Source organism: Mustela erminea, chromosome 4, assembly GCF_009829155.1.
Source record: "Mustela erminea isolate mMusErm1 chromosome 4, mMusErm1.Pri, whole genome shotgun sequence".
Classification (NCBI taxonomy): domain Eukaryota; kingdom Metazoa; phylum Chordata; class Mammalia; order Carnivora; family Mustelidae; genus Mustela; species Mustela erminea.
The window spans coordinates 101,451,072-101,476,027 of record NC_045617.1 but is presented as its reverse complement, the minus strand read 5'-3'; the positions used below and the strand labels follow the sequence as shown (position 1 = coordinate 101,476,027).

At 35.0% G+C, this 24,956-nt stretch overlaps 1 protein-coding gene across 4 annotated transcripts in view; it reads left to right on the top strand.

Annotated features, from left to right (window-relative positions):
• Positions 1 to 24,956, top strand: part of HMGCLL1 (3-hydroxymethyl-3-methylglutaryl-CoA lyase like 1) — a 199,327-nt gene that overhangs the window by 65,303 nt on the left and 109,068 nt on the right. For all 4 annotated transcript variants that reach the window (XM_032340297.1, XM_032340293.1, XM_032340295.1 and 1 more), the window contains exons 4-5: positions 14,754 to 14,849; positions 16,781 to 16,929. In XM_032340297.1, the coding sequence (XP_032196188.1) occupies positions 14,754 to 14,849; positions 16,781 to 16,929 (245 nt within the window). The remainder of the gene's footprint in view (positions 1 to 14,753; positions 14,850 to 16,780; positions 16,930 to 24,956) is intronic.

Below are 24,956 nucleotides of genomic sequence, written 5' to 3'. Positions count from 1 at the left end.
GTAATGAGTAATGTTATACAGGCACATAGCTAGGGAGATAATAGAGACACATGGATCAAGTTGATTGTTGAGAATGTCTTAGATGTTTTTAAGCTGATTATTGAATGAAATGAACTCGATGAAAATAGAAATGATTTTCAGGCAGATGTAATGGTACATGCAAAGGATCATAGAGGCAAAGTAGTTTGACATAGTATTGCAAACATTTTGCTATGGCTAGAAGATATTTGAGAGCACTAGGTGAATTATCATGAAGAACTAGATGAACTATTAAGGAAAAATAGGATTCTGGAGGTCTCAAAACTTTCAAGGGCTTAGTTTCAAACTCTTCTGAAATCTCAGCAGTGGGGAGAGGAGAATAGGGTTCTAGCCAAAGAATGAATAACTGTGATATAATGCTGTCCTCAGCTATTGTGGTCATGGATGTCTGATTTAATGTGACACCAGTTTTCTGGAGTTGGGGTGGTGTGACCTAACCACAGCACTCTGGACTCTGGTGATGCTAGTAGAAAGCAACAGAAAAATCTTATTCCATTGGGTCTATGTGAGCTGAAGGAGAAACTTACTCTAAAATTTTGATTCTTCACTCCAGGGTGGAGTTTCAGACTCCTCTAGACAGATCATATAAATCAGCCAACGAACTTCTCCACCATGCACGTTTACAATTTATGCTCTCAGAAATTTTGATTCATTGGGGCTTCCATACAATACAGAAATATGAATTTTATAAACCATCCTAGCTAATTCTGACCTAGGTAGTCTTCAGATGTTGGTGTTTGAGAAGCACTTCTCAAAGTACACTGGACCTTGTAGTAAGTGCTACAGACCATGCCCATATTCCTGCTGGTGGGAATGGGTTTTCTAGGAGATCTCCAGTCATGGTTCTCAGTATGTCTATGTCTACATAGAGCATAGCTAACAAGAGGAAGGGTCTTAATTCTTTTAGTCAGATATAATTAAAATAAAATTGAGGGTTCCACAAGATCGTGGTTTGGCCATGACTTGTGTATATACATTCGGAATGTCAAAATAATTAAGTCCTTCCAGTCTTCACTTGTGCATTATATGGAAGATTAAAAGGGACCTAATTTGTATCCTATTATGGGAGTTTGAAAATTTACTTTCCTTACCTCTCCAAATGTCCTATGCCCCACATATGTTTTAGAGTCTCTTCTTCTCTCAATGAGTCTTCTTCTTTATGCTTTTTAGGTTCTGTATATCTCTGTTTAGTCCCCTGATTGCATATCACAGTGGATGCCTGGCTCACACCAGCAAAGATAAAGCATATGGGTCAGGGTAAGGGAGGCATCCTGCTGACATTGACAAAGCTTTGTTTGAATGATGGTGGGGTCAAAGTTCTGGCCCAATTTTTACTGTTTAGGATCTTTTTTCATTTCCATGAAACTTACCAGTGTTAATCGTGCTACCCAAAGAACCCATCCTATTATAGTCTATTCTCCTTTTTCTCCTCTTCGTAACTTTATTCCTATCTGATGCTTCCTGTGGTCAAATTTTAACCTTGTTGCCTCTGTCAAGGTTGCTTATCACAAATATTTGAACTAGGGAATATGCAGTTTTCCAATGAACAAACAGGTATGTATAGCTCAATTGCCTTCCTGTTCAAGGATTGTTTTTGGTAAGGTGCAAAGTATGATCTGGAACTTGAGGTCATTCAGTTTTGAGATAGCTGACCAGCAGGTAGGTTTCATAACTCTAAATGAAGTAATTGTTGTGCTATTGCTAACTGGCAATATTTGGACCGTTCAGGGCCATCTTTCTCATTCTGAGATCTGGGAATCACTAGGGGACACAGGCTAACCACTTTGTAGGGAACGTTCAAATTTGAAGATGTCAATTGGAGGACCCTTACTAAGAAAAAAGAGTGTGTAATGTCAAATGTAAAATTAGGTAGCAAAATTAACTATTAATTTTGAATGCGCAAAAAATATCATGAAATTGTAAAGTTTTAAAAGTTATCAGTTATCAAAGTTACCTCGAAATTTAAGAAAAGTATTTTAAAAATTAAGAGTCTGAGGTTACATCATAACTTTTTTTTTTTAATGGGAAGGAAACAACATGAGATGTGCCCTCTTAAAATTTTCCAGAGTACCATACAGTATTGCTAAATACAGGCAGAATGTTGTACAACACATTCCAAAGTTAACCAGCTCTCATAGCTGAAACTCTACCCATTGAATAACAACTCCCCATTTCTCCTTCCCCCTCAGCCCCTCACAATCACTATTCTCTGCTTCTATGTGTTTGACTATATTATGGATACCTTATATAAGTGGAATTATGCAGTGTTTATCATTCTACAATTATTTCATTTAGCCTAATGTACTCAAGTTTCATCTGTGTTGTTGCATTTGGCACAAAATTACTTTTTTGGTATTTTGTTGTCAGTTTATGCCACGTTTTCTTATCCATTCACTCATCCATGGAGACTTAGACTATTTCTTCCTCTTGGATATTATGAATAATGATGCTCTGACTTGGGGATGCAAATACATGTTTGAGAGTTTGATTTTTATCCTTTTTTTTAAGAGATTTTATTTTTTTATTTGACAGATCACAAGTAGGCAGAGAGGCAGGCAGAGAAAAAGGAGGAAGCAGGCTCCCTGCTGAGCAGAGAGCCCGATGCTGGGCTCCATCCCAGGACCCTGAAATTATGACCTGAGCCAAAGGCAGAGGCTTTAACCTACTGAGCCATCCAGGTGGTCCTTGATTTTAATTCTTATGGATAAATACTTACAGTTAGGATTGCAAGAACATATAGTATTTCTATTTTTTATTTTTTGGCACTTTCACACATAGTGGCTGTACCATTTTACATTTTCACCAACAGTGTACAAGAGTGCCATTTTCTTCACATCCTTCATTGCCAACACTTGTTATCTTCCATGTTTTTCATGCTAGCCATGCTAATAGGTATAAAGTAATTATCTTATTGTGGTTTTGCTTTTTGTTTCCTGATTAATGATATTGAGCATGTTTTCATATGTCTGTTGGCCATTTGTATGTGTTCTTTGGAAATATGTCTATTCAGATTCTTTGTTCATTTTTAAATTGGGTTGTTATTTTTACTATAATGGTGGCAGCATGCCTTCTGTATTTTGGATGCTAACCTCTTAACCTATATGTGGTTTGCAAATATTTTCTCTCAATGTGTTGCCTTTCCACTCTCCAGTTTTCTTTGCTGTGCAGAAGCTTTTTAGTTTTGTGTTGTCCCACTTGTCTGTTTTTGCTTTTGTTGTCTTATCATTTTGGTGTCATATATGGTAAGTCATTGCCAAGATTAGTGCTATAAAACTTTTCTTTCTTTCTTTCCTTCCTTCCTTCCTTCCTTCCGAGTTTTACAAATCCAGGTCTTAAATTTTAGTCCATTTTGAGTTCACTTTTTGGTATGGTTTAAGATCAGGATCCGATTTCATTCTTTTACATGTTGGTATTGAATTTTTCCAGCACTATTTATTGAAGAGATTTTCTTTTCCCCATTGTGTATTTCTGGCATCTTTGTCAAAGATCAGTTGAATGTATATGCATCAGTTTATTTCTGGGCTCTCTATTCCATCGCATTAGGTTATATGTCAGTCTTCCATGCTGTTTTAGTTACTGTAGCTTTGAAATATATTTTGAAATCAGGAAGTATAATATACCCAGCTTTATTTTTCTTTCTCAAGATTAATTTGTCTATTTGGGCTTCTTTCTGACTTCATGCAAATGTTAGGATTTTTTTTTTTATTTCAGGAAAAAATGGAATTGAAATTTTGATAGGGATTTCATCTTTAATTTATAGATCACTTTGTGTAGTGTGGATATTTTCACACACTAAATCTTGGAGTCCATGAACATGGGATATTTTTCTGTTTGTTTTTAGCTTCTTTTATTTCTTTCATCAAAGTTAATGTTAATAGTTTTCATGTAAAGTTCTTCCACCTCCTTGGTTAACTTAGTTTCTAAGTATTTTGTTCTTTTTGATATTACTGTAAATGAGATTGTCTTCTTAATTTCCTCTTTGGATGATTTCTTGTTAGTGTATGGAAATGCAACTGATTTTTAAATTTTTTTTTATTTAAATTCAACTTAGTTGAAATATAGTATATTACTAGTTTCAAGGATAGAATTCAGCAGTTCATCAGTTGCATGTAACACCCAGTACTTATGATGTCAAGTACCTTCCTTAATGCCTATCACCCAGTTATCCCATCCCTCAAACAACCTCACCTCCAGGAACCCTCAATTTGTTTCCTATAGTTAAGAGTCTGTTATGGTTTTTCTCCCTCTCTGTTTTTATCTTATTTTAATTTTCCTTCCCTTTCTCTATGTTCATTTTTTTTTTCTTAAATTCCACATAGAAGTGAAATCATATGGTATTTGTCTTTCTCTCACTTATTTTGCTTAGCATAATTCCCTCTAGTTCTATCCACATTGTGGCAAATGACAAGATCTCATTCTTTTTGATGGCTGAGTATTTTCTGTGTGTGCACGCGTGCATGCCTGTGTTTGTATACACACACACATCTTTTTTATCCTTTCATCTATCAGTGGACATCTGGGTTGTTTTCATAGTTTGGCTATTGTGTACATCACTGCTACAAACATTGGAGAGCACATGCTCCTTCAAATCACTATGTTTGTATCCTTTCGATGAATACCTAGTAATGCACTTGCTGGGCCATAGGGTAGCTCTATTTTTAATTTCTTGAGGAACCTCCATATTGTTGTCCAGAGTGGCTGCACCAGTTTTCGTTCTCATCAATAGTGTAAGAGTGTTTCCCTTTCTCTACATCCTCACCAACATCTACCATTTCCTGACCTCTTAATTTTAGCCATTCTGACTTATCTGAGGTGGTATCTCATTGTGCTTTTGATTAGTATTTCCCTGATGCTGAGGGATGTTGAGCATTTTTTCATAGGTCTTTTGGCCGTTTGTATGTCTTCTTTTGGAGAAATGACTGGCCATGTCTTCTCCCCATTTCTTGACCCAATTATTTGTTTCTGTGAGTGTTGAGTTTGGTAAGTTCTTTATAGATTTTTAGATAATAACCCTTTATCTGTTAAGTCATTTGCAAATACTTTCTTCTGTTCTGCAGGTTGCCTTTTATTTGTTAACTGTCTCCTTTGCTGTGCAGAACTCTTTTTATCCTGATGAAGTCCCAGTAGTTCATTTTCACTTTTGTTTTCCTTGCCTTTGGAGATGTATCTAGCAAGAAGTTGCTGTGGCCAAGGTCAAAGAAGTTGCTGCCTGTGTTCTCATCTACAATTTTGATGGATTAATGTCTCACATTTAGGTCTTTCATCCATTTTGAGTTTATTTTTGTGTATGGTATGAGAAAATGGTCCAGTTTCATTCTTCTGCCTGTGGCTGTCTAATGTTCCCAACACCATTTGTTGAAGAGACTCTCATTTTTCCATTGGATATTCTTTCCTGCTTTGTTGAGGATTAATTGACTATAGAATTGTGGGTCCATTTCTGGGTGGTCTGTTCTGTTTCATTGATCTGTGTGTCTGTTTTTGTGCTATTGATTTTTATATGCTGATTCTGTATCCTGTAGATTTACTGAATTTGTAAATTAATTCTAAGAGGTTTTTTTGTTTATGCGGAATCTTAGCATTTTCCACATTTCAGGTCCTATTATCTATGGAGAGGCTAGGTGGTTCAGTCAGTTAAGCATCAGACTTGATATTGGCTCAGGTCATGATCTTAGGGTCATGAGATCAAGCCCCATGTTGGTCTCTGCACTCAGCTCAGAGTCTGCTTGAGATTTTTTCTTCCTTTCTCTGTCCTTTCCCTTCTTGCTTGCATGCTCTTTCTCTCTTTCTTTCAAATATTTAAAGAAATAAAATCTTAAAAAAAAAAAAAGATCATGTCACCTGTGAACAGAAAAAATTTTACTTCTTCCTTTCCTTTGCATTTCCTTTATTTTTCTTGCCTAATTGCTTTGGCTAGGACTTATAATTCTTTGTTGAATAGGAATGGGAAGAATGGGTATCCTGTTTTATTCTTGATCTTAGAGGAAAGGTTTTTCACTATTGAGTATAATGATAGTTGTGGGCTCACATATGGTACTTCTTATGTCAAAGTAGTTTTATTCTATTTCTAAAGTTTTATTTGTTTGAATTTCTATTATGAAACTGTTGAATTTTTTCAAATGCTTTTTGATGAAGCAATTTTTGGTCAAACTTTTACATATATTGAGATGATCATTTGGTTTTATCCTTGATTCTGTCATTGTGGTGTATCACATTTATTTGAGCATGCTGAATCTTTCTTGCATCCCAGGGATAAATTCCACTTGGTCATGGTTTATGATCCTTTACACATCCTATTTGGTTTGGTAGTATTTTGTGGAGGATTGTTTCCTCTGTGTTCATTAGGAATATTACCTGTAGTTTTCTTCTCTTGTAATGTCTTGTGTGGTTCTGGTATCAGGGTCTTATAAGACCAGATTCTACTGCATGTTCTTATAAAAAGAAGTATTTCTTCCACGTGGGTTTTTTTTTTTTTTTGGAAGAATTGGTAGAATGATTGGCCCTAAGATTTATTTAAATGTTTGATAGAACTCATGTAGTCTTGTTCTTTTTTTTGTTCAGTTTTACTGTTTTGGTCTCATTGCTAGTTGTAGTCCCATTGTGATTGTCCATTGCTTCATGTTTTTCTGTATTTTTTTGACTGCATACTCTTAGTTTGCCTCTTTCTCATAATAGCACTTTGTAGTGCTGTTTTCTATGGAGAAACTAGAAAGATGATTGAGTCTTTTCTCTTGTGGTGTTAAGGTTTTTTGTTTGTTTTTGTTAGGTTAGCAAAGTGTATTTCAGTTTAATAATACATTTTTGGTAATGTTTTTCTACATTGTATCTAAAACTTTGTGATGTATAACCTTATAAATAGATACACTATTTCAGAAGAATTACCATAGTTTTGTGCCCTTTACAGGGAAGATTTTTGATACATATTCTATACTATGATTTTTATAATAGATAAAAATATGAATGATGTAATTTTATATACTGCATATTGCATTTATTTAAGACAAGAAAGAACTTTCATTTAATTTGACATTGATGAAAACTGAATCCTCCATCTACAATTTTATACATAAAATGTTTAGCAGAATTTTTTATAGACTAGCTTCTGATTCTATTCATTTTGAAACTTGTTTCTCCTCAAATATTTATGTACTTCTGGTGCCAGATATTGTAGGACATGGTGAATATGGAATTTTTGCTAAACTTTAGAACAGGGATTTTAATAGGAGGTGTAACTGAGTACTATATGTTATATATTTTATGTATTTTAAATACATGATAATATTTATGCCAATATTCTTTTTTTTTTTAAGATTTATTTATTTATTTGACAGACAGAGATCATAGGCAGAGAGACAGGAAGAGAGAGGGGAGGAAACAGGCTCCCTGTTGAGCAGAGAGCCAGATGCGGGGCTTGATCCCAGGACCCTGGAATCATGACCTGAGCTGAAGGCAGAGGCTTTAACCCACTGAGCCACCCAGGCGCCCCTATGCTAATATTCTTGAAGAGCAGGAGAATCACAAGCTCTCCCTAGTGGCAAAGTTTGTGCCTGAAAATTCAGGCACATACATACATACAGAAATATAATATAGCAATGTAAAGGAACCCAATGGTGTTCCAGTCTTTATGTGTATGAGTTGAAGACCATTACAATACCCACTATATAGATTAAAGCAGCATTTTGTATAATTTCCCTTTTGTCTTCTCTTCTCATATTTGCTCACTGCTCCAGAGCAATAAAAGCATCTTGCCACCAAGACTTCTCTCTCACCCTCCATCCTATTTTCTTCCAACTTTATTGGCATTTTGATTATTTAGATTTTCTGTCTATCTTTTACTTTTCAGTTTCCCTCTTAACATACCATGAGAAGAAATCAGGTGCAGCAGTCTTATTAGAATAAAAGAGAGGACACAATTTGAGGTTTTTAGTAGGTGTTTGGAGTGAAGGGAGGGACAATGGGTAATGCACACCCTTTGAGGATGCTTGACTTGGTCATGTTGGCTGTACCAGGGCAGAGAGAAAAGGAATAAAAGTAGAGTTCCATATTTAGATTATAGGATCTAGTTGTAAGACATGGTCAAGTAATATAATTTGGCAGATACTTCTTTGCAGATAGCACCATATAGAAGGAGTCTCTAAATATTTTTTCCTTCACATTAATTTTACATTCTACTCTAAACACTTTTGTCATTTAATAATACAATGCTAAGTTGAATTCTTAATATTTCCACCCCATAACAGAATATAATTTCTTCACTTTCAGCAGAGCCACAGAGATGCATAATTTCCATGGTGATACAAAACAACTAAACTCCTCTTATGTATTTTGCAGTCTTGTTAGTGATTAAACTCTTATTGAGTTAAAATAATAATATAATGATTTTATATGTCATCAGTGTATGTGAGACTTCTGTAAAATTTTTATAATGCAGCTCTGGAACTTAAAACCCTGTACTATGTGTTATCTTTGTAATTCGATTTGTTCTGGGAAAAGGAAAAATGTTAATCAGTGGTAAGTGAATAATAGTTCTTCTAAAAAAATAGTCTCAGTCTTTTCCTGCAGTTTTATCTAGAATTAATTATAAATAATTATTCTACTTTATTGAAATCTCAGAAAACATATATTCAGTTGGAACTGAACAAAATTTACTTAGTGAGTATTCTGTTATGTCAGTTGTTACTTGGAAGAGAGATCAAGAGTAATAGGTATTTTTACTTTCATTTGATTGGATATAAAAATGGAAGAATTTTGTGATTTAAAAAAAATCTATAAAATCTTTCTCCAATTATCTGAAGAATCTTAATAAAAATTATGTTTTAAGTTTAGGCATATTAAACTCTTCCTTTTCAGTACATAGGAAGTTGAATATCATGGAAAGTAAATATATACATATATGTGAATAGTCTTGTTCTATGAATACTTTTGAATAGTTTCAAGTTCTCTGAATAGTTTTGCTTCATTAAATCCTTATGAGTAATTTGCTCTGTTAAAAAACCAGAGATTCAGTTATTTACATTTAGCGTAGACAAAGTGTAGCTTAAATATTTGTCTCATTATTCTAGTTTAGTTTACCAAGAAAAATGCTTTCTTATCTGTGCTACATAAAACTCCAGATCACATGACATTTATATTTTGTGGTGTGGTATGTACACATATACACACACATATCTTTCCCTGCTGATCTGTGGATTCTGTGTGTATAAACTGTGTCTCCTTAATTTTTCTATGCCATGTTAAATATGTAGTAAGTGCATAAAATACTGAAATGAATTTTAAAAATTATTTTTAAGGTCTTAGGACATAATGCAAATTTAATAGTTTGTCTACAAAATATAATTGAAATGTCTAATTTTTTTCTCTCATTTAGTTTATGAGAAATGCTTTGATATTGTTTACGACTTGTTCATTATCTTAAAATCCCAATGAACTCAGAAAATTTGGATGAGGACTGTATGTATTTAGGAGTGATTAGAGTATTCAGATAATGACAAAATATTAGAAAGATGTCTAAATATGTATAATGTGGAGTGTCTAAATTTACTTCATGACAGTAGCAAATAAAATCTCTATAAACTATATGACTATTATACTTTAATCTTTATGACCTTTTACATATCTTTAATACCCTTGCAAATTGTTACATGAATATTATTATTTGAATCTATATATAAATGTGGACTCCTAAGAAACTGATTAACCAAGGTATAGCCAGTTTTGTTGGCCAGATAGACCTAGGTATTGCCATTTCCAAACTGTGGTCAGATGATAGCAAAGTATGTTATCAACCAAATTATGGGGATTTTTGTGATCTTAAATGAAAAGTCACAGCAAAATCTTCAAAATAGGCTAAACCATATGTGGAAAGGTTTCATTAAAATGTCAAAATAGTGCTGCAAAGGAATAGTTCCATTATTGTTTGAATAATAGTTTAAAATTTAGACATTAAGATAACAGCAAGATTGAAATACAGCATAAGCTTCCTAAGAGTAAAAAAAGTAGTAAGGAAGAATTTTATACCTTTCATTGAAACCTGTTTTATTTTATTCATTGTAATAAAATTATATTCTATCAGAATTTTCTAAAGCTCTTTACATAACTGTCTTTATTTATCAAATTTAGACTGAATGCTACTACTTATTAAATGACCTCTTTATACTATATTTTATTATTTTTTTAAGATTTTATTTATTTATTGGATAGAGAGAGAGATCACAAGTAGGCAGAGCAGCAGGCAGAGATAGAGGGGGAAGCAGGCTTCCCACTGAACAGAGAGCCCGATGCGAGGCTCAATCCCAGGACCCTGAGATCATGACCTGGCCGAAGGCAGAGGCTTTAATCCACTGAGCCAACCAGGTGCCCCTATACTGTCACTATTTTTAAAAAGGAAAAAGTACTGATTTGTTGGAATCAAATTCATGTATTATAATTTTACTATGGTATCTTCAATGATTATCAAAGTTTAGCTTTCATGACCTGGGGATTTGGTTACTATCATCTCTTTTCATTTTTCAGTTTTACTGACTAAAACACCTATTGAAATTTTTGTTAATTTACATGTGGAATGAAATAATATCATATAGGTCAATATAACCTATATTTCTTAAAGATTAAAATGTGTTTTTTGATGCACACTTTAACCAAATCTATATATTGGTTAGAGAAGCACTTTATTCATTTCTGTTATCATGGTTATATAAATTTTTCTAATAAATATTTAAACATGCTATGTTCAGTTAGGTGTAAGGATTCGTAATTTCAACTAACATTCCTGTCCAGTAAGAATGTTGTTTTAGATTTCATTACAGTGCCCTAAGACTAGTAGTAACTCTGCTTGAAATTATGAGTGGTATTCTAATTTTTTTTACTATAATTTGTGTGTATATGATTGCATGTACATTTGTGTGTATGTATGAGAAAGACAGGCAGAGAAAGGCAGACCTCACAATCTAGCATCCGACAGAAAGGCTGAATTCATAGATACATAATGAAAGACTCTGTTGAAATATGCAGAAATGCAAAGCAATTTTAAAAGGCTATAAACTAATGGGGCTTACATTTTTGAATAAAGTCCTCTGTGTTGCAGGACTAGACAGTGTGTCCTATTAATTTTTTCCTGGAAACTTCTATTCCTAGTACCATTCCTCTAGAACTTGTTACATGATGAATTCTCAAAGCTGTCTGAGAATTGCCTCACTTGTCTCTAGACTGCCCTTTGTATCTCTCCCAGGTTGATCTTTCCAAAATACTGCACGTTTCCTAGTCTTCAGCTAATTCAATACCCACTCCCCATGGCTTTCTATTGCCTTCATGATAAATTCTGTATTTTTAGAATAACGTGAACCTAACCCAGGAACACATCATAAAGTATGGTCCCCTATCTTCATTTATAATCTATTCCCACATTATTTACCCATAATCTTCTCTAGCCAGATAATGCTTTCCTACTATGGCACCTATCACTCTCTCTTTTCCAGCCCTATTGATTTTTTGTGTTTCAGCTTTTATGGCTATGTAATGAATTACCTGAGAACTTAGTGGTGTAAATAAATATTTGCTATGTTCAAGAAATCAGAGGGTTGGAATTTGAACAGGGCACACAGAGGAGGACACCTTGTCTCTGGTCCACAGTGTCTGGGGCTTCATCTGGGTGACTTGAATGCTGGAGGCTAAAGTCATCTGATGCTCTGTCAGTCACGAATTTCGGGGGTGATGCTGGCTCTTGCCTGGGGGCTTTACTTCCTTTGCATGTGGGTCTCTCCACTTGGGCTGCTGCACATGGTGTCTCCGCAGAAGCTAATTTTTCTCACTGCATGTTAGCTGATTTCCCCATAGTGGCTCCCCGGCCACAGAGAAAGCCATGTGGAAGCTGTATCCTTTTCTATAACTTGGACTCTCAAGTCACATGTTATTATTTCTGCTATACTCTGTCATTGGAACAGTCACAAGTCTGCCTAGGTTTCAGTGGCAGGTAAACACAGTCCACCTCTTGATAGGGACTGTTGAGCTTCTAGAAGATTATGTGGGATTAAACATATTTCTGTGGCTACTTTTTAAATTTTATTTAAAAATTAAATAATTTTAATTTAATTTAAATTATTAAATTGAGAAAGAATCTCAAGCAGGCTCAATGCTGAGCATGGAGTATGACCCAGGGCTTAATCTCAAGACCCCGAGATCATGATCTGAGTGTAAATCAAGAGCTGGCCTCTTAACCAACAGAGCCACCCAGGCGCCCCTATCTTTTTAAATTTTAATAAGTCATAGTCATGTTCTACAGTTTGTATCCCATATGTCTTGTAACTTTCCTAGACTATTTTAGGTCCTACCAAGACTTCCCCTTTCTGAACTCATTTAACCTGTGCTCTCATTTATAACCAGTATATTCCTTTGAATTGTTAGTGTTTTTCCATGTGCATATGTTTTCTCTCCCCAGCTATATTACAAATTATTTAGTGCAAGGAATTGACTTACTTGTATTTATATTTACCACAGGTCTAGTATAGGGTTTTGGAGACCAGAGGTGCTCAATAAACATCTGGCTTAAAGTCAAATAAGCTCACAATGAAATTAGAGACTCAGGTTCTATGTATTGTAGATGAACACAGTGATTAGTCTTTGTACAGAATGCAGATATCAGTGACAGATAGTGAATGTGATCCCTAAGAAGTAAGCAAAAATCATATTTTAAACAGAAGTAAATGTATTTGGATTGGATGAAAGCTTAGAGGTTTAAATGTTAGTAAGTTATGATGGCAGTCAACTTTTTTTTGCCTCTTAAATATATAATTTTAAATTTAAAACTCATTTAATCCATATTATATTCATTGAAAGTATTAAATGTAATTCCACTGGCATTTCACTGAAAGACTGATCAGCTAATAGCAGTAAATATTGTAATACTTCATATATTTAGAAGCATGCAATTACATTAAAAAGCATTTGTATTTTGATTAATTTTTACTTCATTTTAAAATTAAAAATAATACTTCCTTATTGTACCAAGTCAAGATGTATAGAGAAAAAGCAAGTCTTTTTTCATCTATTCCCATATTGAAGGTACAGAATTTGGTTTTGTGCATGTTTTTATTTTATTTTATTTTATTTTATTTTTTTTTTAAATTTTATTTATTTATTTGACAGAGAGAGATCACAAGCAGGCAGAGAGGCAGGCAGAGAGAGAGAAGGAAGCAGGCTCCCCGCTGAGTGGAGAGCCCGATGCGGGGCTCGATCCCAGGACCCTGAGATCATGACCTGAGCCGAAGGCAGAGGCTTTAACCCACTGAGCCACCCAGGCGCCCCTGTGCATGTTTTTACATCTTTCTCCCTGCTCATTTTGTATACTTTTCATTGTTTATATATTATTCCATTTATTTATTGTTCCTGTCATAATTTATTATTCCCAAATATGTAAAGTTCATGATTATGTGAATGTTAATTTGTCTATGTGATGATTATGAGGTTTGATCATCACTTATTTGCTGTAAGAGGCTAAATTAAAGACTTTGTGGCAAACTAGTAGAGTTGATATTTTTATTTTAAAGTTTTTTTTTTCTAAGATTTATTTATCTGACAGAGAAATCACAAGTAGGCAGAGAGGCAGGCAGAGAGTGAGGGGGAAACAGGCTCCGTGCTGGGCAGAGAGCCCGATATGGGGCTTGATCCCAGGACTCTGAGATCATGACCTGAGCTGAGGGCAGAGCCTTAACCCACTGAGCCACCCAGTTGCCCCTAAAGTTGATTTTTAAAGACTCATAGAAAATATACAAAAATAAAGGCTTGGAAGAATGCGTTAAATTTTCTTACTATGTATTTGTTTGCATTTGTTTGCATTATGAAAACAAATAGTGATTTGATGATAATAATGCATAGAACACAATGACTATTACTAAAATATTTATGCTAGCCAAATAATATATTTGTATCTGAGCTTTGTTAAGTTATTCAGACAAATGTGCAATTTTTTGGTAAATAATGTTAAATTTCATACATTGAAAGTTATTTAGATATAAAATTTTCATATGGAAGGCAAATGCATGGCATATTTCCTTTAAAACTATCCCCAATGGAAGGGTATCTGGGTGGCTCAGTCAGTTAAACACTGGGCCCTTGGTTTCCACCCAGGTCATGATCTCAGGGTCATGGGATAGAGCTACAAGTTGGGCTCCATGCTCATTGGGAAGGTAAGTCTTTCTGAGACACTCTCTCCCTCTCCCCGCATCCCTCCCCCTGCTCTTGTGGGTGCTCTCTCTCCCCTCCTCCTCCTCATAAATAAATAAATAAAATCTTAAAAATAAAACCAAAATATCCTCTCCCTAATCTCAAGGATATTTTATTTGCAACTTGGACTGTGAAATGAAAGGAAGAGACTAAAAAAACCGTCAAATGAAAGTAGGATAGTTAAGAATTGCTGAATTCTTTGTATTCAGTCAGAATTTGGTCACTTCAGAATTCAGCTGAATTCTTTGTAATTCAGAATTATTTGTAATCAGTTGTTTAGCCAGGTCCTGTGATGTGAATAAGTTAAATTCAGATCTAGTTTTGATGTACTTATGACTTTAGGAACTATACTCATCTTTAGCTACATTGGCATAGGTTATTATTTCCAACATTAATTTATAGAGTATAAATGCATGTGTAATTATAACCTTCCTATGAAACTAAACACATGCTTGATAAAATATATAAAGCTGAATATATGTAACTACTTTGCATTTCAGATGGCTGATCACTCTGAAGTGATGAAAGGTATTCATCAATACCCAGGAGTTCGCTATCCTGTCCTTACTCCTAATCTTCAGGGTTTTCACCGTGCTGTAAGTGTGCTACTAATTATTTTTAAATCTATATGTTTCTTACTGTTTTAAGGTCTTTACATAGTTAAAATGGTATCCTATGTAGCCTCCTTGTTACCATGTATAAATGCTATTCTGATGTAGGCACATTAATACACTGTGATCTCTAACCTCAGGATATTGTTTCACATGAATGGCCCTTCCACTTTAACCATTCAGGAATCAAAACACAAAAATACAGTAATCCATTTTGATATCATTCTCTTGAAAGTATATTTTGTGCTTCCCCCTTAAATAAGGAATACAGAATTTAACTTAAGCATTTCTCAACATAAGAATTATTAATATTATTATAGTAGATCATTTTTGGCAACTTTTTTGGATCAGCTTTCCGATGTGGGTTTTTCCCTCCCTCTAGGTGAAGCTAATTTGCAGCTGCCTCTAACAACCTTCCCTGTTCCTCTTCTGGTTGGTTTCTTCAGTCCTGCGTGAATTACGAATTTATATGCAAAAAACACAAGAAGAATCAGGGCAATTTTAAGTAAAGGCTTGAGGTGTTACACTCTTAGGTTTTACTCTAAAATTTTGGCAGCAGCTATTTCTGGTGTTAATGTTTTTCACTTTTGTCTTTGGGACTGTGTTACATAAATTTGAGGCTGTGGGTCTTAGTTGATATGTCACTTGTGTAACTTGTTAAAACCACTCTTTTTGTTGTTGTTGTTTATTTTGATATAATTTTTTTAAACCATTGTAAAGAAAGCAAGAGGCATTTTAAGAAATTGCAAAAATTGCTCTCACAGGTCTTAACAGAGTAAGGCATGGCTCCACCTTGAGAAAGATACCGAGTACACACACCCTCTCATAGTTTGGAGGGGCAGGTAAGGTAATGGAGTGAAACCAGTGGCTTGGGAGTCAGGCACACCTGTGCTCAAAGCAGGACTACAGAACTTTTAGTAGCTTTAGTGATTAAGCCTCTGTGGGCCACAGTTTTGTCCTCTGTAAAATGGGCAAAATGATACTTCGTTTAAAAGATTATGTGTTAGAAAGAGGACGCACAAAGTACACAACAGTACTGGTACATAGTAAGTGTTCAAATAAATAGAATTTTAATTTTAGAACTTAAAAATTTATCTCAGGTAGAGGACTAGAAGCAAGTATTTTTTTTTAAATGGAGAAAAAAATGACCTATTTTCTTTCTTAATATATTAATAGAGCATGAGAAAGAGAGAAGATCTTGTACAATGCCAGACATACATTAATAAAAAGTCTTTAAAAATCCAGCTGGGATATGAGGAAACTTGGTATTTGAAAATAAGTCACTGGAGAAGCCTGGGACAAGAATAAAAGACGGCAAAGGGGAAAAACATGGAGGATAATATTTTGAATTTAAAGACTGGCAAGAGGATTAAGACATTAAACACACAAGAGTATGGTTGTGGCAGTCAAAGTATGAAACAGCAGAAGCTAGGTTAAGAGACAGAAAGAAAATTTCGGGCAAAGTCTAAATGATGAATTGGAAAAACATTTTTCCCTTTGGTTATCGAAAGATAAGAACAGAAAGCATTTACTATTCCCTAGTTTAATAATTGGTCTAAAAAGAATGTTTCCCATAGATATGAAAATGTTTTATTGGGGTGCTAGTATTTTCCATAATTACAGTTAAGATATTTCTGAAGCCTACACATAATTTAGGAAAGGTAAAATTGGAACTTCATCACTGTGTTTTTTGTGCCTAATATTTATGTTACGGTTCAGAGAGTTCTTGTGTTATCATCAAATATTTTTAAATTTGGAAAGAGCATATGTGGCAGGATGAGCAGACTCTAATTTTAAATTCCAAGGCAAATGTTAAAGAACACAAGTATGCCTTTACTGAGTAGATAATATTTCTTCTACTGCTTATCATTTACATTTCTGAAATTACTAGCTTTTGCCTTTAAATTCTTTTTCAGGTTGCTGCTGGAGCCACTGAGATATCAGTTTTTGGTGCTGCATCTGAATCCTTTAGCAAGAAGAATATCAACTGTTCTATTGAAGAAAGTATGCAGAAGTTTGAGGAGGTTGTTAAGTCTGCAAGGCACATGAATATTCCAGTGCGAGGGTATTTATGAAATCCCACAAATGCTATTTAGTTAATATCTATCATGTAAGCTCATTTATGAGCCATGAAGACATCATTTTACATAATATATGCAGGGTATCTTTTGTGCCTTGTATGATTGGGGCCATCACTGTATAGTGATACATCTTGTGCATGTCACTTAATTATTAGTGTCCAGCTTTGAAGTGTATAATGCAGCTAAGATCAGAGGCACACTTGTTATTGCAAAGCTGACATTGCCTGCAAACCTGACATTGTTACTCATTTTATTAATACACAAATGCACCCATCTATTCATCTCAGCCTACCGTGGGTTGATAAATTTGTGTAAACTCATAGTAGCATTTGGGAAGGAATTACCTAATGTGGTTTCCACAGCTTTAACATATTTTTAAGGAACCATGATTTTCTTCAAATATTACTTTATGCAGAGCTTCAATAGAGTATGTAAAACATGAAATTGAGCCTTTGAGCTGCCCTGAGAAATTCAGCCTGTCGTTTCCCCACTCAACCTCCCCCTCAATAGCCGACTTCCCTGTTGTCTCTCTGTGACCCGAAAGCAAAGGCAAATGGGGAAGAAGGAGAGAGAGACCAGTTTTGGTTCTTGCCTTTTTCCAGAACCAGCAGTTGCAGCATAGACTGCAAATAGGCTCAACCCCCAAGCCTATGCTCTGTGGAGTGTATAATAAATTATTGGTTACTTAGGGAAGCATTTGTTTCTAAGACATTACCTAATTTTCTCCTGGTTTTTATGAGTATTGAGGTATGATAATCATGATATTAACAAATTAAAATGCAGAGCACTTGTAAAAGAAGCCTGAGGGGGCTGTTATTGGATTTAGATGCAGGTTTACCTCCTCTGGTTGAAGTGAGCAAAATTCAGAGTGGCTAGGGAAGGTTCAGTGGTTAATGAAAAGGCAAGCAGACCTAATTTTGAGTGGCGGTACCAGAAGAGGGTTAGAAGTCACTCAAAGTCATTTGGCGAGCAAATAGAGTTAGAATACATCACAGGGAATGATCTTGTTGGTTGGCTTACTTTTGTTACTTTCTTTTTCTTCTCTCCATAGTAATAGTTTCCAGCATGAGTTTTCAAAGATGTGGATTTTTTTTCTAAGAGTTTATTTATTTATTTGACAGAGACCACAAGTAGTCAGAGAGGCAGGCAGAGAGAGGAGGAAGCAGGCTCCCCGCTGAGCAGAGAGCCTGACTCGGGGCTTGATCCCAGGACCCTGGGATCACGACCCGAGCCGAAGACAGAGGCTTTAGCCCACTGAGCCACCCAGGTGCCCCTAAAATTGTTTCTGTTATTGAAATATATACATATCATGCATATACAAGAAAAATTCAAAAACATTTAAAACACATTTAAAAAATGTGTTTCCATAGACAGAAAATAAAGGATGTGTGATTTTAAGGCAAAAGTGAATAACCACAATCAAAAAGAAGAAATGCACTGTCATTTTCTAAATTCAAACATACAGAAGTTGTTTGTCTCTTTCCTTTGAAAGAAAGGGAAAAAGAAGACACCATTCTATTTTAATGTGTTTCAATGTGGAGTGTATGTTTTACAGTGAAGTCGTCCTTATTGGAAAGTTGAAAACAATGCATAATCATAAAAGTAAACTGTGTGCAGCACTTCAAACAGAAAGTTTGCTACTTTAAAATGGCAAGGTTTTTTTTAATGTTAAAAGATGGATGTAAACCTCAATTGTATAGGGGCGCCTGGGTGGCTCAGTGGGTTAAAGCCTCTGCCTTCAGCTCAGGTCATGATCCCAGGGTCCTGGGATCGAGCCCCGCGTCAGGCTCTCTGCTCAGCAGGGAGCCTGCTTCCTCCTTCTCTCACTCTGCCTGCCTCTCAGCCTACTTGTAATCTCTGCCTGTCAAATAAATAAATAAAATCTTAAAAAAAAATAAATTGTATATTATATTTTATTATCTTAGTTTTTCTCTTCTGAGGTAGAATAGGTAATGTATTAAAGCTAATAGAAACCCTAAATTCTCTCGAATACTGATTGTTGAGCAATTAATAATAGTGTACCATCAGCAAAAAGAGTCCTAACCATGCTACAGCTTAAAAACCTTGCCAGGCTTTGATAAGAGGAGCACAGAATGCAAGATAGATACAAAATGACCCACGGTCCAATGCAGTCCGCAGAATACATTGGAGACGGGCTGGAGAGCTACACAATAGACCGGTGTATGTTTGCCAATGCAGATTTTGTTCCGTGGGAGCACAACTCGTAGACTTTCTGAAACACGTTCATTTTCAGAAAGATGGCTTTCAGTACATGAGTTTGCTCTTTGCTCAGTTGAGAATTATCTTCCTCCTCCCCAAAACTTTTATAGAGTTTAAATTAGATTTTATTTTTACTGGCAATCGAGATTCTAGATACTCATTATGATGAGTCATAGGTCATTAGTAATCATTTAAGAAAGAGTCATGCTCAACCAGTTGAAACTGAAGTAGATGCTTCAGCATGTCTTCTATGGCAACATGGCAACAGCTGCATCAACATGTACTTGATCACCATCCAGAAAATTCATGTCATCAGCTGTCAGATTTAAAGGCCATAAGGCAGCACACATTTTATAAATGCTCAGTAAAACCATTTAAATTTTTATGAAAAGAGTTAACTTTCATATGGTCTAAATAGCAGCTTTTATTAAAGTTATGAGGGCTATTGTTGGATTCCCCATGTCTCCCCCCCAACACACACATATACACATGCTTGTGTACACATATTTTATATACACTTAGGACTTCACATAACATCTGGGATACATTGGGAAAACATACCATGCCAAATCATTGACATAAAAAGCAAAGTCAGCTAACTGCCGCTGAATATACATTATATATGAATGGACAATGAAATATCTACATTTTAGACTTCATTTTTTGCTGTGTAATTCATATGCCATATGTTTAAAATATGTAGGTTATTTTTCTATTATCTAAATTTTTAAAAAGTAAAAAAGGCAAAGAAAAATAGAAATCTATGAGAAATGTAATCATTTTCTCTATTTTTATCAGTGCATTTGTTGAAATAATTATCTCTTGGCTTGTCAAGATCCTTTCAAAATTGAAATGCATCAAGATATGAAGGTAGTATTCTAATATATCAGACATTTAGTTTTATTCCTTTTTGTCTGAGTATCAACTTAACCTTAAATGAAGTCATTAGAATCACATGCTCTCTCTCTTTGTGAGAATTTTAATTTAAAAAAGGAAACTATCACTAAGGAGCCATTATTAATTTTACTATTAAAATGCTTATATATTATAAATTCACAAGGTCAGCAGTAGTACACAACAAAGAAAAGCTTTTTACATAATCACATTTTAAGCCACTCCTTTAAAATCATTTAAAATGAGTTGACCCAGGATTACTCAAAGCCTGAACCTACTGAAAGTTGAAAGAAGTATATTTGTAACAATTTCCTAGAAGTCAAACAAAATTATCCATCCATTGTTTTAAAAAAAAAACTGCAAAATGCAAAAAACATTTTTTTTATTAACATATAATGTATTATTTGTTTCAGGGGTGTGGGTCTGTGATTCATCAGTCTTACACAATTCCCTGAACTCACCATAGCACATACCTTCCCCAGTATCCATCACCAGCCACCCCATCCCTCCCATCCAGCTCCACTCCAGCAACCTTCAGTTTATTTCCTGAGATTGAGTATCTTATCGTTTGTCTCCCTCTCTGGTTTCGTCTTGCTTCACTTTTCCCTCCCTTCCCCTATGATCCTCTGTCTTGTTTCTCAAATTTCATATTAGTGAGATCATATAATCTTTATCTAATTGACTTACTTCACTTAGCATAAAAACCTCTACTTCCATCCATGTCATTGCAAATGGCAAAATTCTGTGTTTTTTTGATGGCTGGATAATATTCCATTGTATAAATACACTATATATTCTTTATTCAGTCATCTGTTGATGGACATCTAGGTTCTTTCTGTAGTTTGGCTATTGTGCACATTGCTGCTATCAACATTGGGGTGTACATGCCCCTTCGGATTACATTTGTTATCTTTAGGGTGAATACACAGTAGTGCAATTGCTGATATGTAGGGTAGCTCTTTTTTCAACTTTTTGAGGAACCTCCATTCTGTTTTCCAGAGGGACTGCACCAGTTTGCATTCCCACCAACAGTGTAGGAGGGTTCCCCTTTCTCCACATCTTTGCCAACACCTGTTGTTTCCTGACTTGTTGATTTCAGCCGTTCTGACTGGTGTGAGGTGGTATCTCATTGACGTTTTGATTTGTATTTCCCTGATGCTGAGTGATGTTGAGCAGTTCTTCATGTGTCCGTTGACCATTTGGATGTCTTCTTGCAGAAATGTCTGTTCATGTCTTCTGCCCATTTCTTGATTGGATTATTTGTTCTTTGGGTGTTGAGTTTGTTAAGTTCTTTATAGATTTTGGATACTAGCCCTTTATCTGATATGTCATTTGCAAATATCTTCTCCCATTCTGTCAGTTGTCTTTTGGTTTTGTTGACTATTTCCTTTGCTGTGCAAAACCTCTTCATCTTGATGAAGTCCCAGTAGTTATTTTTGCCCTTGTTTCCCTTGCTTTTAGTGATCTTTCTAGGAAGAAGTTGCTGTAGCTGAGGTCAAAGAGGTTGATGCCTGTTTTCTCAAGGATTTTGATGGACTCCTGTCTCACGTTGAGGTCTTTCATTCATTTTGAGCCCATTTTTGTGGGTGGAATAAGGAAATGGTCAAGATTTATTCTTCTTCATGTGGCTGTCCAATTTTCCCAATGCCACATGTTGAAGAGACTGCATTTTTTCCATTGGGCATTTTTTCCTTGCTTTGTTGAAGATTAGTTGACCATGGAGTTGAGAGTCCATTTCTGGGCTCTCTATTCTGTTCCAGATATCTGTTTTTCCAGTAACATACTGTCCTGATGATGACAACTTTGTAATAGAGCTTGAAGACTGGAATTGTGATGCCACCAGCTTTGGTTTTCTTTTCCAACATTCCTCTGGCTATTTGGGGTCTTTTCTGTTTCCATATAAATTTTAGGATTATTTGTTCCATTTCTTTGAAAAAAGTTGGTGGTATTTTGATAGGGATGGCATTAAATGTGTAGATTTCTTTAGGTAGCATAGACATTTTCACAATAGTCTTCCAATTCATGAGCATGGAACATTGTTTCCATTTCTTTGTGTCTTCCTCAATTTCTTTCATGAATATTATATAGTTTTCTGAGTATAGGTTCTTTGCCTCCTTGGTCAGATTTATTCCTAGGTATCTTCTGTTTTGGGGTGCAATTGTAAATGGAATCAACTCCTTAATTTCTCTTCTGTCTTGTCGGTGTATAGAAATGCAACAGATTTCTGTGCATTGATTTTATATCCTGACATGTACTGAATTCCTGTATGAGTTCTAGCAGTTTTGGAGTGGAGTCTTTTGGGTTTTCTACATAAAGTATATTATCTGCAAAGAGTGAGGGTTTGACTTCTTCTTTATTGATTTGGATGCCTTTTATTTATTTGTTGTTGTTGCTGTTTTCTGATTGCTGAGGCTAGGACTTCTAGTAATTGTTGAATAGCAGTGGTGATAGTGGAGAGCCCTGTGGTGTTCCTGACCTTAGGGGAAAAGCTCAGTTTTTCTCCATTGATAATGATAGTTGCTGTAGGTTTTTCCATAGATCGCTTTGATGATATTGAGGTATGTACCCTCTATCCCTACACTGTGAAGAGTTTCGATCAAGAAAGAATGCTGTACTTTGTCAAATGCTTTTTCTGCATCTATTGAGAGTATCATATGGTTCTTGTTCTTTCTTTTATTAATGTATTATATCACATTGATTGATTAGCAGATGTTGAACCAACCTTGCAGCCCTGGAATAAATCCCACTTTGTTGTGGTGAATAATCGTTTTAATGTACTTTTGGATCCTGTTGGCTAGTATTTTGGTGAAAATTTTTTCATCCATGTACATTTGAGATACTGGTCTATAATTCTCCTTTTTGATGGGGTCTTTGTCTGGTTTTGGAATCAAAGTAATGCTGACTTCATAAAATGAGTTTGGAAGTTTTCCTTCCATTTCAATTTTTTGGAACCATTTCAGGAGAATAGGTATTAATTCTTTAAAAGTTTGATAGAATTTACTTGGGAAGCCATCTGGCCCTGGGTTTTTGTTTTTTAGGAGATTTTAGATTACTGCTTCAATTCCCTTATTTGTTATGGGTCTATTCAGGTTTTCTCTTTCTTCCTGGTTCAGTTTTGGTAGTTTACACATCTCTAAGAATGTATCTATTTTTTCCAGATAGTGTCTAATTGCTGGCATATAGTTGCTCATAATATGTTCTTATAATTGTTTATATTTCTTTGGTGTAGGTTTACAATGCAAAAAATATTTAACTGTGAATTATAAGTCCTGAAATTCCTAATTCTGTAGAAAAAAGGTACAAAACAATGAGAATAAGGAGTAAAAGATGAATTAGTCATTAAGCTAATATAGATAACTACACATAACTTTTAGACACAGAAAAACAAAAAGCAGTTTTAGGATATGATTAGTGCTTTATTTTTTAAATTAGTGTTTTTGTTTTCTTTGGGTAAATAGCCATTAGCAGAATGACTGGATGGTATGGAATTACTATTTTTAATTTTTTGAGGAATCTCCACTTTGTTTTCCATAGTGCCTGCCAGTTTATATTCCCACCAGCAATGCTCAAGTATTCCTATCTTTCCACCTCGGTGCTAACACTTGCTAATTTTTTTTTAATCTTTTTGATAACTAGCTATTTTGAAAGGTGTGAGGTGATATCTTGTGGTATGATTTACATTTCCCTGATGATTGATAATGTTGAGAATCTTTCCATGTGTCCCTTGGCCATCTGTATGTCTTCTTTGGAAAAAATCTATTAAGGTTCTTTGCCCACTTTTTAATTGGATTATAGTTTTTTGATATTGATTTGCATAAGTTCTTTATATATTTTAGATATGAGCTCCTTATTGGTTATATCATTTGCAGATATTCTTCCCCATTTGGTAGGTTGCCTTTTCATTTTGTTGATGGTCTTCTTCACTATGCAAAGGCTTTTTATAGTCTGAATATATATATTTTTTTGCTTTTGTTTTCTTAGAGGGCATAATTTTTGCATCTTTGATCTACTGTCACCCTCACCACTTACTTTCTCCTCAGCCAACACCAATAAAAATCAAATCTGGCTTAAAAGTTCTGAGTAAGATTGTATTACGTGTATCAGTGACCAGTTTTTTTGATGAAACACCAATGATATTAGACAATTCTTGTACTTAATTGCTTTTTGACTCATTGTCTAGCTCTGTATAATTTCTAACCCTTAGAATGGCAATCTTTCTGTCATGAAGTAAGGGCATAGCCCTACCCCTGAAGGTGGTCAGTTTTCCCTGGTTTTCCTTTTGAGAGATAATTTATAACACCCATTTATTCAAGAATTTGCAGACTGCTTGTTTGTTAGCCAAACCATTTAGGTCATTTTGCCCATATTATATTTCTCACTCCTCCTTTCTCTGATACGACATGTCATTACCGATCTCTATCCTGAGCCTGAAGGTACTAGCAATATTATTGAGCATGACAGTGAGTGTCCTTATTTAAGTCTCAATTTTTTAAACACACAGTGACTGACAGCATTTGTCATGACTGATATAGCAGATACTTTCCATTGGATGATCTGCCCTAATGGAATTCACTTGAAGATGTGGCACCATCTTCTAAGTGGATAGTTTATTAGTCAGGTTCCTTTCCAACCTCTGCTAAACTGAGGGCTTTGTGTTGGCCTGGAAGAAAAATGAGAAAAGCAAGTCAAAGCATCGTTTACCAAAACATGGTACATAAAACTCTAAAAATGAGACATCTGTTAAAGCTATTTTGTGTCATGCATATGGTTTGAGGGTTTATACTGTATTTTTTTTTTAACCTTACATATTATTCTGGCACTGCTGTGAATCAGAATAACACATAGCTGGCAATAGTTAATACATGTAAGCTGTGTTGGTACAGTCAGGTCTAAACAG